Here is a 17,920-nt window from a genome sequence, read left to right on the forward strand (position 1 = left end):
CTTTTGAGCGTTATTCTCCGTCGTGCACAAAAAACGTGTGCGCCGACTCCTAGCGGCCTGTGCGAGTCTTTCTTCTCCCGGCGTCGCTTTCATCAGCGCCGGTTTCTGTCGGGGATTCTGCAGCATCCTGTCAGAGATTCCGTCAGTCATACACATTGTAAGTGATGTGCCACGGTGGCGGGAGCCGTTGAGCAGCTCGCTGTGTGCTAATGGTCGCGCAGGGAGCGGAAAGTGTTGCGCCATAAACATAAACCGGCAGCCAGCATCTGAAATACTGAGAGGCTTTTGTTTTTTATTTATTTCTTTCTGCGCCGTGAGCAGTGGAGCGGCGGCGTGCTCTTAGTTTACGACGCTCTCTGCTCCTGGTAGAGCTCAGGGTGAAGCCCATGGGTGTCTTGTTGAGTGTAAAAAAAAATCAAATAAAAAATACAGCCGGCCCATTTAATCACCTTAAACAGTGTGTTGGCACCTGCTTGAGGTGAATACAGATGAGCCGTGCACCTCAGTGGATTCGCTTTCCAGGGAACGAGAAAACAGCCGATGCTGTGTTTCACTCAACTTCCTCCCAAATGTGCATGTGGTGTCATTGTCCATGTGCACTGCCAGTCAAAGGTTTGGACCCACCCTAAGAATTCAATGTCTTCTCTTTCATTCTCATGACTATTGACATTGCAGTTTCTCACTGAAGGCATCAAAACTACGTATGAACACACATGGAATTATGAGTTATTCAACGTGTTTTTCTTTGCTGCATAATTACATACATGTTGCTCATACATTTGATGTCTTCAGTATCTGCAGTATAGAAAGCTGTAAAGATAACATTAAAAAAAAATGCATGAGACTGGCAGTGTATCTGCGGTTTAGGTGGCTCACTTTTGTAGGGTGTACCCACCTCCGTCTCCAGCACTGTTTCCACTGACGCACAAACGCGACTGTCCTAATTTCATACCATCCCCCGCCCTCCCAACCTCCCCCCCCCCCCCCCCACATCCCCACGGACTCCGCGACCCAATGCCGGATTGCAGCTCCATTTGCGGCGGCTTCGATCGAAACCCGTACATTGCTTATGTTCTTTCTGGCTGGTAATCGCTTGTTCTGCCTTCAATACGTTGGACTTCATGATTAATTGATCAGGCAAATTTGCATTCGCCGCCCGCTCCCTTTAATTTATGATCACGCCGAGCAATTACCTTTGCTCACCAGTTGCGGTGGCGCGTGGCGCGCACGTGCACACGTCCACGCGTGCGCACAGCGGATGATTTGTTCTTTTTGGGGTACATGTGAAATGAGATTAATGCACATGCACGAGTGAATTAGGAATTTATAAAGCGCTCATCAACATGACGCACGAGACGAAATGAGTTGTAATTTGTTTTTAATGGCTGTGACGTGCAGGAAGACAGTCGACATTATTATGATGATGTTATAGCCCCAAACCCGAATGATTAAGTTTGTTACAAGGCCGACCGTCACACGATGAGCTGTAAACCTCGTCTTTGCTTCTTGTTCCGCTGAGATTAAAATCTGTAGCTCCTGTGGCTGAAACCGAGAGCGGGTTTCAAACGCTGCCGCGCTACATCTTCGACGCGGCAGAGTATTCAAAGCCAACAGCGCAAGCCGTTTTTTGTGTGCGTTGATTTGATTCTGCGAGCTCCACGTCGCAGACGCAGTGTCTTTCCCGGCTCTTTCCGCCACAGAGTCTTGAATTAACCCCGAGTTGTTGAAACACCTCACAGTGAATCGTTTCATAAACGATCTTAACATGTTTCACTGTTAGCATACTTGTTCTTTCATGTATATCAATCAGTTTGAGTCAGATTTGCCCACACAAATGAGCAAATATGCCCCCTCTCAGGAGGATGTGTGCCCATAGTCTCACTGTATATTTATCACTGTCACTGTGCATAAGCTGTGTGCTGCTCTTAATTACGCCCGTACATGTTACCTTCCCTTGGCTGCCTGTGGACCAGCGACAAGCATTGTCGTCGCCTCTGCTATTATTATTGTTATTTTGGTCTCAGCCGTGCTTGAATTAAAGAATGCTAGAGTCACGTTCGGATTGGAGCGTTGGTGTGAACGCACTCAGTGTGGAGTGAGCAGATGGCGGAATCAGTGTGAGCTTCAAATTCAACACCTCCAACCCTGCGGCAAGCCGCCCGTATTTCTGCTGTACACTACATTGACACACAACTCCAGCATAATATTAATTACCAGTGAAAAGTACTTGGATGAGATCACACTGAATAGATGTAGTGATGTAGTAGAGAGTAAAGCCATTAATTATTCTGTTATTTTATTATTTAGTAGTTTCTCCAGTGAATGAATATATGATAGATAAATATTATATATATATGTATATATATGTATATATATATACATACATATGTATATATATGTTGGGATGATTTATGAAGTGCCATAGTCTTGTTTATGTATTTTACCAATTTAATATAAAGATTGAATACAAATATTGAATTTTGTTTGCATCACAATATCACAGCCTTCAGCCAAACTCCACTTTGACCCTCACTCTCCCAATTTCCCTCCCTGCAGAGCCGGAAGCAGGACATTCCTCGAGAGGAGCAGGGCCCATCGATAAAGAATCTGGACTTCTGGCCAAAACTCATCACTCTCATGGTGTCCGTAATCGATGAGGACCGGACGGCCTACACCCCAGTCATTAACCAGTACGTACTGGCTCATTATTGCTGCACGGCAGGCTGATTACATGTTGAAGGCATAATGGGCTGCGCTGGCAGCGTCAGTTGTGCTTTCATCACACAAATACTGTTTTCACATTGACATTTTTCCTATTATTGTTGTTTACACCATTCTCGTCATCATCATTATTATCATTATTATTATTATTATTATCAGCATGAGTCAGTCATAGGAGGAGTACCTGCCAGTAGTAGTAGAACGAGTCGTAGATGTTTTTGTAGGAAGAAAGTAGGAGTAGTTGTAATATTCACATAGGCGGTTGCAGTAGTCGGAGTAGTACAAGTAGAATACTTGTTGTTTTTTTTTTTACTGCATTTGCTACATAATAATAATGAAACAGCCTTTCCTTTTCCTAATATCTTTAGTGTTGTTGTTGTTGTTTGCCACATGTATTGTTATTTCATGCTGTCCCCTTCCTTGACACTAATGTATGGCGGTGGGAGGGTGGGCACAGATCCCTATAGCCTGTCAGCTTCTCTCAGAGTGAAAAATATACATCTACTGACTCCGGGGACATGAACAAGCACAGTGCTGTGCAAGTAGGTTAGCCTGAGCGGGCAGCTGCAGAGGGACTTTGTTTGCGCGTCTGGCCTCAACATGAATGGATGTGAGGTGAGTGCACGGCCACCAAATTATATAAGATAAGGGACGCCGCGCTGGGTGCGTAAGGGGAGCGGCGTGATGGCGGTGGTGTTGGTGTCGGGGCGAGAGTGAGGAATGGTCGATGGTGTTAATAAAATCATACAAATAATGCAACCTAAAGGGGCGGGAGCGTTGGGGGGCTTGCTGTGCTCTGAGAGAAGAGGAGGGAGTGATTCTTCTCCATCCGTCTCACCCAAACTCCCAGACTCCAAGATGGCGGGCCATTAATTTCAATGACATCGCTCACCCGGTGCATACGTCGAAAGAGTTGTGGACTTCCGAATTAACGGGCCCATAAAGCATGTGCAGTAGTGTCACTTCCCATCGTGCCTCTGAAACTCACATGATCTATTTGGCCAATCAGAGCGATTCTGGAGAACGTCACTTACAGACACGTCAGGATGCAGCCAATCAGCACGAGCTGAGACACAGCGGCACGTCCGACGGTGTGACGTCACGCTGGGAATAAACTCTTCTCTGTTGATTTTCTGGCCTGTATCATTTGTGTAAATGACTAAAAGTCCATAACTGAAAAATCTACAATTGAAATATTTGCTATGTATCGTGTTCTAGGTCACAGTCATCCTTGTCAGCCGTTTTAAAGGCGTTTATTATTGCAATGCGGTCTATGGGAAAAATGCTTTTCGGGCCCTTGGGATTTTTTGTTGTTGTTGCTGCAGTACCTCGAGTCGCCACTGGCAAAAATCGGCGCACCACCATATTGCCAGTCCAGTATTCAGTTCTTATAATACATCCATGGTCTCACCCCTACATATATTGTCACCACCCCACACACACACACACACACACACACACACACACACACACACACACACACACACACACACACACACTTTCCTTCTCCCCTCTCTCCTCTCGCTGATTTACGATGCTTATTAACACTCTGTTTATGCCCTGAGCTTTCTCTCCGCACGGCGTCTAATGATAGATCTGCAATATTCATGCCCCTCTACTGACACGTTTTCTCCCGGCCCACGTCCACGCAACGTCCTCTCCGCTCTGCAGCCCAGCAGCTGGACCTGTTAGCCTGAGTAGCGGCCCGTTGTTGTCTTCCCAATGGTGCCCATCGGCATGGGGGGGGGGGGATTATTTATTTATTTTAACGTTTGGAAATGTGAAATTGGACGCGGCAGCGCAAAGGGATAAGAGGCTTTGGAGATTATTTCCAGAAATACTCATCATGCGGATTGTAAAGCCAACGACTAGATTTATTACACCTCGTAGAAGGAGATTGTGAAGCATCCACAGGCATGTACAGTAGGCGCCGCGCCCGATTTATTCCTGCCACGGGCTTGTTTTCGCCGGCGGTACGCCACACGGGAACACCGACCAGCCTGGAGAATGACAAAGATTGAGAGAAGGACGGCGAGAGGTTTCTTCTTTGTGTCTCTTCACAGCTGTAAAGGGGGAAGCACGAAAGTGCCCCCCTCTGATCGCGATGTTTGTTTCTCCGTTCCCGAGGAATTTGGGAGAGGAGACGAGCGCCTCGGTTGCTGGCTGAGTTGCACCTCTTCATTACTGTTGGTTTTCAGAAATTGCGTGACAAATGGTGTTTGGTCTCCCGCCTTTTCCAGTTCAAAAGAAAAAAAAGATCCCTTTTTCAGGCCACCGACCCTCTTCATGCCACGTACAAACATCGTCCAATCCCAGGCAGGAGCCACGGATAATTAAAGCATTGACAGCGCATATTTAGCCCTTGACTGAAAATCCATAGGCATTCAAAATAGTAGGATTCCTTCCTAAATGGGATGCAACCTTCTCGCTAACTCCCCGGGGCCGTTGTGTCATTTCCTTCTGAGATTTTTTTTTTTTTTTTCTCTCCTCTTCCTTTTAATCCATAAATTTCACCCATGCTGCCACCATTCAGGCAGTTTTGGGAATAATGTGAGCGTGGAGGGATTATTAGATAATGGAAATCAGCCGCCATGTCTTCTTGCACATCTGTTGGATCATTTGTTCGGAGGTTCAGGCCGGGCCGAACCGTCTGAGCGACGCAGTGGAGCGTGTCCTAACTGGGGAAAGTGATTCTGATTGGATTCCATTCTAATTCCGCCCAGGTTCCCGCAGGAGCTGAGCGTGGGCAAGATCAGCGCCGAGATCATGTGGAGCCTCTTCGCCCTGGATATGAAGTACGCCATGGAAGGTCAGTAAAAGCTCGCTCGTCAGACGGACGCCTCGGGGCGGACGGGGTGAGGATGAATCATTCAAAATTGACTGAGATGCTGCTGGGAATTAATAGGGCGCGCTCGCACAGCAGAAGGAGTTGCATTAGTAGTTGTTTGGGATTTGTTGCTGTGTGCAACAGCTGTGGAGTAAGTGGTAAAGCGCTGCCGTGTCTCACCTCATTGTGTCCCGCCGCTGTTTATTGGCTTCGGCTGGCAGCTCTCAGCTCGGCTGCCTGTCGGGATAACTCGTCCCTGATCTCACTCTATCGACCATCGCGAAGGAACTGGAACTGATTTTAATCACGATAAGCAAGCGATCAATGGCGTAATCAAACACAGATGACGTGTGTCACGTGTAACAGTTTTTTTTGTTTGTTTGTTTTTGGCTGTTGTTGTTGTGTGTGTGGGGCGTCTGTGTCCTAGTGTGAGTCAAGGCCCGCGATGTCTGAATCGCATAGCTGTGTCATTTTTCTTTAATATCATGGACGGATAGTTCTTCTTGTTTGTTTGTGCGTTTGGTGCATTATTCAAGATGTTGAAATGGGATTTTATGCCGATTTCTCGAGTATGAGGGTTTTGGTGGAAGCCCAGTACATGTTTAACATGTTTAAGCTAATTAGCATTTTGTAACATTTCACATGAAAATTTTACAAAAGAATGATAACATTCGCTATTCAAGTGTATCAAGTATGCAAAGGCATTGATTCATTAGTGAATGCTTTTGCACTTGACAAAATGTGCGTCTCCATACACTTCTCTACGTTTCCATAGCAGCAGTAGCTGCTGCAGGCCAATGACATCTGTAATGATTCCAATACTAACAGGCTTCAGATTGTTGAGAGAGAGAGAGAGAGAGAGAGAGAAAGAGAGAGAGAGAGAGAGAGAGAGAGAGAGAGAGAGAGAGAGAGAGAGAGAGAGAGGGAGAGAGAGAGAGAGAGAGGTAGAGAGGGAGAGAGAGAGAGAGAGAGAGAGAGAGAGAGAGAGAGGGAGAGAGAGAGATCACAGGAATGAAGTTAGCTACCATTGGTAAGCTGGCGTTAACAGTGATAGCGAATCAATGTCTTCCACTCTCATTAATCACCCAAGAGCGTAACTCTATCAGTCTATACCAGCCATGGCTAATTAAAACAAATATATATAGATACACACACATATATATATATATATATATATATATATATATATATGCACCCAAAATGGGATTCACATTGACCATTTCTTTAAGCTACTTCTATTACATTCTAAACACAAGTGAGAGTTTTTTTTCCCCCTCTTTTTAAAGCGGCAAAGACTCAGTGATCAAGCAGAAAATCCCTGATCTGCTCTTCTGGCAGGAAGACAGATGTGCCGCGTTTTAACACGGGTTTTGATTTCAGTCCTCCGCCCCCTCGTTCACCTCCTTCAAAGAAAGTGCATTCCACTTGGAGTTTATTGAACAGTTTCTTTTTTGTTAAGTGGGAGGGTATAAGGATATATGGTGTGAAGGTGTAATGCGGAAGGGAGGTAATGGGCTTAGTCTGTGAAATAAATGGTAAATGGCTTGTGGGTGTTTCCGCACGCAGCGCCGCTGTGCCCTGCAGAAAGTTGTGAGGGTGTAAAGTTAACGGGGCTTTTCACTTTTTTTTTTACTTCAAACATGACCCTGACCTTTGAACGCCTAATTTTAGACGATAAGAGCTGAAAGCGTGCATGTTTTGCCAGAGCCAGAGCTGTAAATCCAAACGGCTAAATCAGCCTGCATGCGCGCGGCACCACCTACCTGCTGCTCGCCGAGCGCGAGCCAGTCAGTTGCCATGGCGACCAGGTGCCATGTGGCAGCGCTGCAGATCTGATTGCGCCGAGGTGCACGGTGCAGTCGGCGCAGACTCCGGGGTCCGGGCTGCTTTTTTTTTTGGGGGGGGGGGAGTGCATATTGACACAGCACTAATGTGCTCATTCGTCAGGTTTGAAATGAGGCGTGCGCGTTTTAATAGGTGAGGTGAGCGAAAGACGGATGCGGGGCGGAGGCACGGCGCACCAGATAACGAGCGCTCGCGACGCTCACGGCATTACGCCGCTTTCACAATTTCACGTGCATCGTTTTAATATCCCGCATGTTTGTGTCACATTAATATTCTCGTGCGCCGGGCGAACTTTAAAACAAAGGAGGCAGCAGTCAGGTCCATTAGCGAGCGGAACGCAGACTAGCTGCGTTTGCTCGAGCCTCACATTTCCCGGCCTCCTGTGCCCATGTGTCATAAATAGGATGTTGCTAAATGTGATGCAATCTCCTTCCTTTGCCCTAAAGAGAAAACTTCTTTTTTTTTTTTTTTTTTTCAAAATGCTTCATCTAGAAATGGCGACACGCTCTCACACGGTTGCTCTCTTTGCTCGGAAAACAGTGAGCGCTGTGTACTGTTTCGCTTGAGGTCCTAAGGAAAAACATGCGTGGAAATAGAATTCAGCCCACTGAATTTGCAAATTTATGCCAGTGCACTTTTACGTTTTTTTTTTTTTTTTTTCCTACCATAAAGCTTAAGTACTCTCCTTTTTCATAGCAGAAAAATAGAGAGACCACATTAACCCTGTACCCACAGGCTTCCAGTTGGCTATACTTTAAACTTCTAATGAGCTGCCACTGCGTTATCTTCATGCTCCAGCCACAGCACTCAGGTCAGCCACACAGCTGCCCCAGGACGTGCCCAAAACAAGGCTCCAAATCAGAAGTGATTCAGCCTGTAGAACGCCGCCAAAAATTCCACACAGGACCGGCGCCCAAATGTTTTAAATCACCTTTTTTTTTCTCTTTTCTATGGGCTGCCGTTATCATGTTTTTCTGAATGCTGCATGAGCGTTCATATTTTATGTTGCGCTCAGTGTGTTGTTGTTTCAGGATATTTTCCCATGCATGTCAAGCCCACTTGTTTTTTTTATGGGCTGCATAAATAAATTAGAATTGACCAGAATTGTAAAAATCCCTGCAGCTGCCACGTGTTACTTTAGCTCTCCTGTCCTCAGCTCTACTGTCAGTTAATGGGCGACTTAAAGAGGAGAGAGGAGAAATGGAATGTTAATGCTTCACAGCAAAATAAAATGTATGTTCACTAAGAAGCTATATATATATATATATATATATATATGTGTATATGTTTAATATATACATAATTTAGTAACTTCCCTATGTTAATGTCTTAATGGATTTTTGGACATACTCAATAGAAGTGCAGGCTAGTGTGTCATCAGCATATGGCCTGATGTTATGAAGCAGTGGTTACACCAGGGAATCACTTCTTAACATTATTAGTTACACCAAATTAGCACAATTTCTTCATGTCCCCTTTAATCCAGTCATACATGAGCTCGGGGAATCAGGGTCACACCTTTTTTCCACAGTCGGACTGTGTTACCTTCCCTTTTGCCGGACTCAATAAAAGGTTGCGAAAACAGCCTCAGCCAGTTCAAGGCGCAGTCAGAATCTTCTAAAGAAGTTTCTAACACGTCACCGAAATTTTATCACCTGTTGATATTGATACTTTGTTTTATCCTGTGAAATCCATCTTATTTTTCTGGCCAGCTCATAGCACAAACCCCTGTGAGATCCTTCAGATCGTGATCCTCGCAAAAACCACAATCAATTCTGCATCAGCTCAGGCTGCTTTTATTGTGGCTCCACTCTTTCGAATTCTTCATCACAAAAATGAGGCAATGCTGAAGCTTGGCTGCCTTTGAAGACAAACTAAAGACACAATTTATCGTATTACCTGTTTTGCCTGATTCCATGGGTTTTTCTTTACGTGCATATATTTATGTATTATATGTACACCCTTTTTTGTGTTTGGTGCTGCCAACATAACTAATGTCGAATAACCTTTTCTCTTGTGTTAGACTACCTGCTTGACCTTATTATGCTTGAAGAAAATGAAGCCGATTGTCGTTTGTTGTTCATGTCAAACTGTTCATGGACACAAACCACACTGATGGTATATAACATCAAACAAAAATGTAATTGGCTCAATAGCTTGTCATGTGACCAGCCTGTTGCGCACTAAGCACTGAAACACTGAACAGTTGTGCAAAATGTGTCAGAAATCACATGACGTTCACCTGTAAAGGTGATTGTGCATTTCGGGTGCAAGCCATCCAAAAACCATTTCCTCCTAAATTGTTGTGAGCAGCGTTTTTCAATGTATTTGATTTCGAGTACATCAAGCATACGACTCCATGAAAAGTGCTGTATACATGCTTTTGATTTATTATTTTTTTTATCATTTCAATTCAGGAGTGATAAAGTGCGTTTAAAGAGGTCAGGAAGAGAGGGGGAGGAGTCAGCGGTGGCTCTGTGTTTATGTTTGCATATCTGACTCAGGGCAGCTGGGCATGTGACCACCCAGGGTGTTACTGACTGCTGTCACAGCAGGTTTGGGCTGAGTGTGTGGGCGTGCACGCGCGCATGCTTTTGTATACATGTGTGCATCTTTTTTTTTTTTTTTTTTTTGGGCCTGAGGGTGTCCGTGTTATAAAAAGGAGGCAAGAATCATGGCTGCACTTAGTCACATATTCCCATTTTTTCAGGCTCCTTCGCACCAAACCCCTTCCCTCCTCTCCTCCCTTCTTCTCTTCCCCTCCCCCATCCCTCCTCTGCCCGGTCGTGTCGCTGCATCACCTCCCACCCACAGCGACACGTGCCACCAACTGTCATGTTCCTCAAAGGAGCACTTTGTATGAATTATTGCTCATTTCTTGTTTGCCGGCCTGCTGTCGGGGCTCTGGTGGTGGTTTGGCAAGAATGTGACCCAAGGACAGGGTATTGCTCTCTAAGGATACACGGCTGTGGTCCGAGCGGTGATGATGCCGGTGAGCCACATGGTGCTTTTTAGTAGCTCGCATCATAAGACCATTAAAAACAGACGGTGCCATTTGCAAATAGGAAGGAAAAGCCCATTCCATTGATTGACTCTTTGTACTACTTATCTTCACTGTGTGTTGGAGCGCTTTGTTTAAAATGTGAGTGCGTTTGATGGCCGGACTTTATTATCTGTCTGGTCGACTTAACCTCGGGCTGCCTCATAATACTCCTAGTGGATAAGAAATAGTGCACCGATGGTGCACTGATGGAGTTCACTTGAAATGATAGAATTAAACCTCGCTGTCCACTGCATGTTAATGATGAGAAAATGCTGGCTGAAATCCTTAATCCTTGTTTTTCTGGAGGCCAAAGCGACGTTTCCATATCTGCCGAGCTGAAAACATGTTCTGCTTTTCTTTTCTTTTTTTTTTTTTTTACATGCAGCTCTCTATAGAAACAAATCAAGCCGACTGTAAATCTAAAATTATAAATGTGTAGGAAGGATGAAAAAAAATCTCTACATCCTACAAATGATGACAAGAAAAACATATTTCTCGTAAAAGCTTCTGATTAATCACATGGTCATTTTTTTTATGTTTATTACTGTTCATTTGTGCTAATTAACATGCAGCGGCTTATTGTCCTCATGTAGCCGCAACTCAACCGTGCTGTTCACATTCACCTCTGTGTGTTGTCAAAGAAGAAACAGGAGCGGCTGATTCCTTGGTATGAAGGGGTCATCCTTGATTCGATGCTTTGCCTCCCATCGTGTAAGTCCACTTCTCGGGGCATGGAGTGACATTTCCTGTCTCTCCATCATACTGTCAAACATCCTTCTGTGCGTGGGTGTGTGTGTGTGTGTGTGTGTGACAGAGTGTCAGCACGCATGTATAGGCTGAGGTCTATAGGAGACGAGCTGCAAAATACTACATGTGCGGTGCTGCTGGGTATTTGCAGATATTCTCCTGCGGGATTCGAGTGCGTTTGCCCACCAACGCTGACTAGTCAGACAAATAATAAGGAGCCGGGTCAGGTTTCCCTCTGTCATCCCACCCGCCCCCCTAAAAAAAAAAAAATGGAAGTCAGACTGACCTTTTTAGCAAAGAAGGGCTGCATTAGTGGTGGTATGACAGAGACACCCTGAAGGAGGTGGGCCAGAATGCTTCGCCTGTGTTTCTCCATTTGAGTGCAGGCATGTTTGTGCAGTGCAAGCTCTCCGTTGATGATGTAAGTCTGAAAAGGGAGTGAACAAAAATAAAAGAACTGTGCGTGTGCGTACAGACAGTGCGTGTGCGCACGCGCGTGCGCATTACTTAATGAAGTCTTTGATTCATCGGCTCGTTCCCGCTCGGAGCCCTCTGGTACCAGCGCTCGGTGCAGAAATGGATGCTGCTAATTTTAGCATCTCTGAGAATCCTTGAATGTGTGAGGGGGGGGGAGAGGACAGAGTAAAGGAAAAGACAGAGGTAGGAGGGACACTCCGAGAGAAAAGAGATAAAAATAAGAAACGGGGGGAAGCAGGCGGCGCTTCAGAGGGCAGCGAAGAGCTAAAATTACCCTCTCGCGCCTCTAATGTTGGCTGCATGATAACACCTGAAAGGGTGCTGAGAGGAGAATTTGTCTGTTGTTTTCCGGATGCTCATCAGTCATCATCACGATCATCATCGTCAAGGGTCCGCTAAGCCGCATGCTATTTAAAGTGCATGTTATTTGGGATGCGGGGCTATGCTTTCACCGAATCTCAACATCAGACAAAACACATTGTTTGCTAAAAAAGGCTGCCGGCCGGCCCGTGAATAGAGGTAGAAAATGAATGGTAGATAGAAATAACGTGTCAGTCACTTCCGGTATCTTAATAACAGAGCGCCACTCAAGCGGAGAACAGAAGTACTGTGTGTACACCTAAACAAGTGCGGTAACGTACCGTACATCCACCTTAGTCTTCCTGAGCGGCCGTTCTCTCTGGAGCCTTTCATTAAAAAGCCGATGCTTCAGCAGCCACTTATTTCCCCTTCAGCCAGTTGGAACAGCTTCAGTCCATAGAATATTTTAACTGAGCCTCCATTAATGTGCCTCTTCCTTGGGTGGGTGGGTAGGTTGGATGGGGGTATTTTGTTTTCCATAGAAAGACTTTGTTTATGTGTGTAAAGTCATGGCTAAAGGTTGTGTTGTGTCCTGAAGCGTCATCTTAATAAGGTTGGCTCTTTTCCAACTGTTGGCCTTTTGCACTTCAAACGACATTTTTTATTACGAGAGCCCTCTAGAACGCTTCTTTTTAAGTCTGCTCGAATTTCATTCTGGTGAAAACCGATCATTGAAAATGAGTGTAAAATGACCCGCTGATAGTTGCTCAATTAGCAAGTCTAAAGAAAGTGACAACAGACGTTGGGACAATTTCACTGACATTTTTGAAGAGGATAATCCGCTAAAATATGGCAGCACGCACCACCTCATATCTGCTCTTGGTAGCAATGATTGAAAAGCAACAGTTCCACAAGTACTACATGAAAGAAAAACAGAAGTGGAAGCGTTTCAAAAAACAAACAAGCTTGTTCTCTTTGGCTACAGCTAATTTAAAGGTTGTTGCCAAATGGAAAGTGTGAAAATATCCTACCAGCTGTTAAAAGTGATTGTATTTTGGTCAAAATGATGAGATGAATCCAATTTGCATTCTAACAACAATAACGCATTTATCGCAGACCATGCATAGCATAACCTGTAATGCTGTACTAGTTTTAAATAATCATACTGAGCGGTGTTGCGATCAGTGTTGTCTATTGTTTACCTCTTGTGTCAGCACGAGCTGCCTTGTTTGTTGATTGACTGTAAAGAGGCACGTTGGGTTAAAAAAAGAAATGTTAATATGTGTCCACAGGATCCATATCTTGATTGTGTCTGCTAATGAGTGTATTCCAGACACGTAATGAAGGGCTCAAATTATTGCATGTTATTATTAATATTAGATTTTTGGAATTATAGATTATATATCGTACATATCGTTAAATTATTGCCCAAATACGATGATTATTATTAAATAATGATATTGGTCGCTTTAAGCGAAGACTTCAGTAGGTCATTCAAAGAAAAACAGGCCGAGGCCACAAACTGGAGTTTGGACATCATGACCTGAAGTGCAAGTCTAGCCTCAGCTCCTATGTTTGGCTGTGTCCTGCTGCATTATTCTGTGTGCTTGAGTCTTATCAACAACAGTTAATGTCTCTGTAGGCTTCTGGTATAATAGCAGAGCTGTGTCAGTAGGTCCCAGTCACACAGCTTTGGAGGCTTTCTGACAGAACTGGGTCAGGAGCCAAGATGAAGGAATTATGTCACAGAGCGAGAGCCTTCCTGGCCACGGCTGCCATCCCGGTGCTTCAGCCGTTTGTCCATCTCGCCACACACTCCCACGGATAAAGATTCACTAAAGGGTAATTAGAGGATGGAACCGCCGCAGCTCATCATCATATTCATAGCGTTTAAGTCGGTGAGGCAGTGAGTGACCGAGGCTCCCAGGAGCTCCTCCGTCCCTGTGGACTGAGTCAGACCCGATGACATCCTCACCAGGGACCTTGAGCTTACTCCTCCCTCAGGACGGGGCCACGCTGTTTACCACCAGCAACGCTCAGATGGGCACACAAACGCACATGGAGCATGTGAATGTACAGATGCGGCACGGAGAACGGACAGCCTGGTCGCGGAGGGGAGAATGTGTTCGAGCAAAGCCGCATCGGCGAAACTGAGAGCGAAGCGGAATGTGAAGAGCACGGGCGCAATATTAATTACAGCGCCGCGGCACCTTTGGTGTTAAGCAGCTGTGCCAGTCAAGAGGTCACGCACTGAGAAATGTCTCGCTAAATGAACTAGAGGCCAGTCTGCAGTCAAAGTCTGGCAGTTGTTTTCCAAGAAAAGGCCAGCAGGGAGGTTCTGATGTGCTGTCCCCGAAAGAAAGCAAGAGAGAGGAAAACACACTCACATGATTGCATCAGGGGAAATTTATATAATATGCAGTTATGTCCATATTTAAAAAACAGACAAAAATGTACTCAATCTCATCTACTTCAACTGATCCATCACATTCATAGTTGAACACATTGCTGTATTTTGGGATTGTGGACATGTAGATAGATTCATAGATGGATGGATAGATAGATAGATAGATAGATAGATAGATAGATAGATAGATAGAGTGGAAGATCCCTGGTACTATCACAGTTGACCTTGCCATTGACAGTGAATCGGAACTCCTCACCTTTTGTGTTCCTGGCTGCTTGCTGGCATGTTGTTATCTCCCATTGTTGTTATCTCCCATTGTCGTTTCCTCGGGATCATTCATAACCGCCACGTGACAGGAAAACGCCACGAGGACACCGAAAGCAATCCTCAGTTGAAGTGCAGCTCGATGGAGTGGCTGCGACGTGGCAAGAATAGTGCACATTCAAAGACACCTGAGCTGCCACATTCTCTGTTGTGTTGAAATTTTAATGGGACTTTTTTTTTCGTGAGACTCCAAGGAAGATCCAGCAGAATTAGATTTGCATAAACAGCATGAATAAATATGAATCAACTTCCCCTTGAGGAATGAAGGATTTCTCCTTTAAACCATTGCACACTAATTATTGTCACAACAATGAAATTATGAATGAGAAATGAATGTGATGGAGGTTCAACGGGATGCGAGTCTTTGACTCACCTTCATTCATTGATGTTAAAACTTGTTGTTCATGTCTGTAAAACCAGACAGAGTTCAACTTGTCTGCCAGACCTTCTTTTTTACACAATTTCCCGATTGGCCCCACTGAACAGAAAATTATGTAATTTACAGCATGATTTTTTTTTTTATGCAGTATTTGCAAACCTTTGGCCTTGGCAACATTGAAAATGAGGCTGGGAACAAAAAACTGTGAATGCAGAATATTTAGCACAGCCATCCTTTTCATTGAGGCTTTAAATGGAGTGCAACAGTGTCAGACAGCCAGGTATTTTCAAAAGAAAGAAAAATTGTGATGTGAATGGGGACAAAAAATGTGAAGTGTCTGTGAATCTAGAGGTAATATCAATTACACCTTCAGATGGACAGTGTAAGCACAAGCATGAACTCAAAGCAATTGTGTTCGTTTTTGCTCAGTTTTTATTTGAACCTGAGTATTATAACCTTTGTATTGTACTGGTACAACTGGTAATAGCTTGTGAATACTGCAGCATGTAAGAACTGCAGAGGTTGCTAATATATATATATATATATATATATATATATATATATATGTATATATTTATATGTATGTATATATATTTTTTTTAACTGTCACTGTATTCATTTCCTCTGAAATATGAACAGCTCAGACAGCTGTCGAGAGCTGATTGATTTTGGAGAACCACATATGGAAATGGTTCTCAGCTATTCTGAAAATAACCACTCAGCGTCCTGAGGGGAGAGAAGTGGTCGCTATGGTCGGGATTTAGTTGTCATAAAAATATGAAGCCACTGAAAGTTTAGCCATAGCTGAGAACGCAAGTGAAAGAAGAGCAACAGCGGTGGAAGTTTTTGAAACCCGGAAAGCCAAATTTGCCATGATGGAAACATTTAGAGTTTTATTTTATTTTATTTTTTCATGCGTTTTATTCGAAAACCTCAGATTGTCTTAAAGGCCCAGTGTGGTATTAATGATCGAAATGGACGGGAGCATTTTTTTTTTTTTTTTGACTTTACTTCGCTAAGAACATGCATGTCTATTCCTTATTCAATTTAATGCCAACTGATTGATTTGACCATTACAAATTTTACATAAACCCTCATTCAAAACAGGAAAGAAAACCACTGGAAAAGCTCCCAGTGTTTCTGGAAATAGCAATTCTTCTTCTCAAAGAATAAATCCTGTGAAAGAAGACAAAAAAAATCTTAAATTATGATGATGACACGACTCCATCTGTGTGCTCAGTTTTACCCACACACGCGTGCACACACAAACCCAATGCAGTTGAAGGCGAGCAGAACCTGGCCAGCAGCACCAAACAAAGCACCTGCTGACCTCGACTGTTCTGTCTGCCGAGTGACCTCCATCTGCTTCCCTGTCACTTTGCGTGTGTTTGTGCGCTCTAGCTGTGCGCGCAAAGGTTGACAAAGGTTGCATGAGTGTGTGCGTGTCCGTCCTGCATGTGCACGAGCGTCCAGGCGGGCAGTGCCACTTCCTGGACCCTCCTGCTTGGATTTGAAAGTCTCCGCAGGGAAACTGCAGGTCTCGTCTCTAACGGCTCCGCATTGGGAATGCAGGACAGGGAATGAGCAGGGGAAACCTCAGACTCTTTATTAAAAAAGAAAAGAGAAGGAAGCAGCGCCTATAAACTGGTTACAGATGAGAGCAGCGGACGCTTCCATTTTTCACAGTTATTTCGGAAAAGAAAATGTGCCTTTTCACATGAGTTATCGCTGCACTTTGTAAAACTTCAAACAAATTGTTCTCGTTTGTGACTCCTGCGGGATTCGGAATGAAAAAAGAAAAGAAAAAGAAATAGTTATACAGTGTATGTGCAAGTTGAGCAAACTCCACCTGAGGCATTTACAGTGTGAGCTGGAAAAATGAGTTGGAAACAGCCAAAGCAGGCAGAGTTCGGCTGGGGCCACATATTTCTGTCCGTGTCCAACGGAGAGAGTCAGAGAGAGTCGCGACCGAGCCTGGACCGTATCCAACAGTCATTCTCAAACCGAACCGAGACCGTCACAGGTTTATGCACTCAGATTGTGTCACACACTTGCTGTTTCTATGGTTACCACCTATTTTCCAGGGGTTTCGAATGTGAGACATTGAGAGGAATGAATTTTGTTCATTTCTTCTCCAAGCAGAATCTCTAAATATTCGTCCTGGTCGTTCCTGCTGGGTGCCGTCAGGAAAAAGTCAGGTGTCCGACTTCTAAAGTCTGCTCCATCCAGTGCCAATGAACAATCAGTTAAAAGCATTTCAATCTTTTTAAACAGGCCCAATAATAACAACACAAGACGTGAAAAACCAAGAAGAAAAATCAACAATTCGCCACTAAAAACATTCAAAGCTGTTTGTCGTCTCCTGTTGCATCACACATCTAAACTTACATTTTACAATTACGATTAAATATTCAATATTGTAGCATTCAAATTCACCCACTGCCAGGAAAGATGGGGAACTGTGTGCTACAGTAGAGACAGATATAATCATATTATATGGGCAAATAAACGCATGATATTGACTTTGATTTCAGAGAACTAAATGACAGTGAGAGTACCAACAGGTGCAGGTGTCGTCTGCAGTATAAACAGGATTGGAGACTTTTCTCTTTTAGAGGTCCTCTGAATGAGTCATTGGAGATATGATCACACTTCCATTCATTCTAAAGGAGAGCTCGTCCTTGTCATTCAGTGAAGTTGACTAAGCCAGCTCAAGTTCCCTCTCGGTTCTTTAGTGGTTAAAAAGGCGGCCCAATACATTACCCACAGGTAAAGCATGTTAATTGTGTGAATGTAAATATTTTTCTTGCGCTTCCAGTCGCGCGTAGGCTGGCAGGCGTTAAGCACTGA

The 17,920-nt window shown here is 44.3% G+C and overlaps 1 protein-coding gene across 3 annotated transcripts in view; it reads left to right on the top strand.

Annotated features, from left to right (window-relative positions):
* Positions 1-17,920, top strand: part of unc13c (unc-13 homolog C (C. elegans)) — a 91,155-nt gene that overhangs the window by 45,050 nt on the left and 28,185 nt on the right. For all 3 annotated transcript variants that reach the window (XM_076051264.1, XM_076051274.1, XM_076051284.1), the window contains 2 exons: positions 2,557-2,690; positions 5,445-5,530. In XM_076051264.1, the coding sequence (XP_075907379.1) occupies positions 2,557-2,690; positions 5,445-5,530 (220 nt within the window). The remainder of the gene's footprint in view (positions 1-2,556; positions 2,691-5,444; positions 5,531-17,920) is intronic.

This window comes from Nelusetta ayraudi, unplaced genomic scaffold, assembly GCF_046127955.1.
Source record: "Nelusetta ayraudi isolate G7.1 ecotype Tasmania unplaced genomic scaffold, CSIRO-AGI_Nayr_v1 ptg000005l, whole genome shotgun sequence".
Lineage (NCBI taxonomy): Eukaryota > Metazoa > Chordata > Actinopteri > Tetraodontiformes > Monacanthidae > Nelusetta > Nelusetta ayraudi.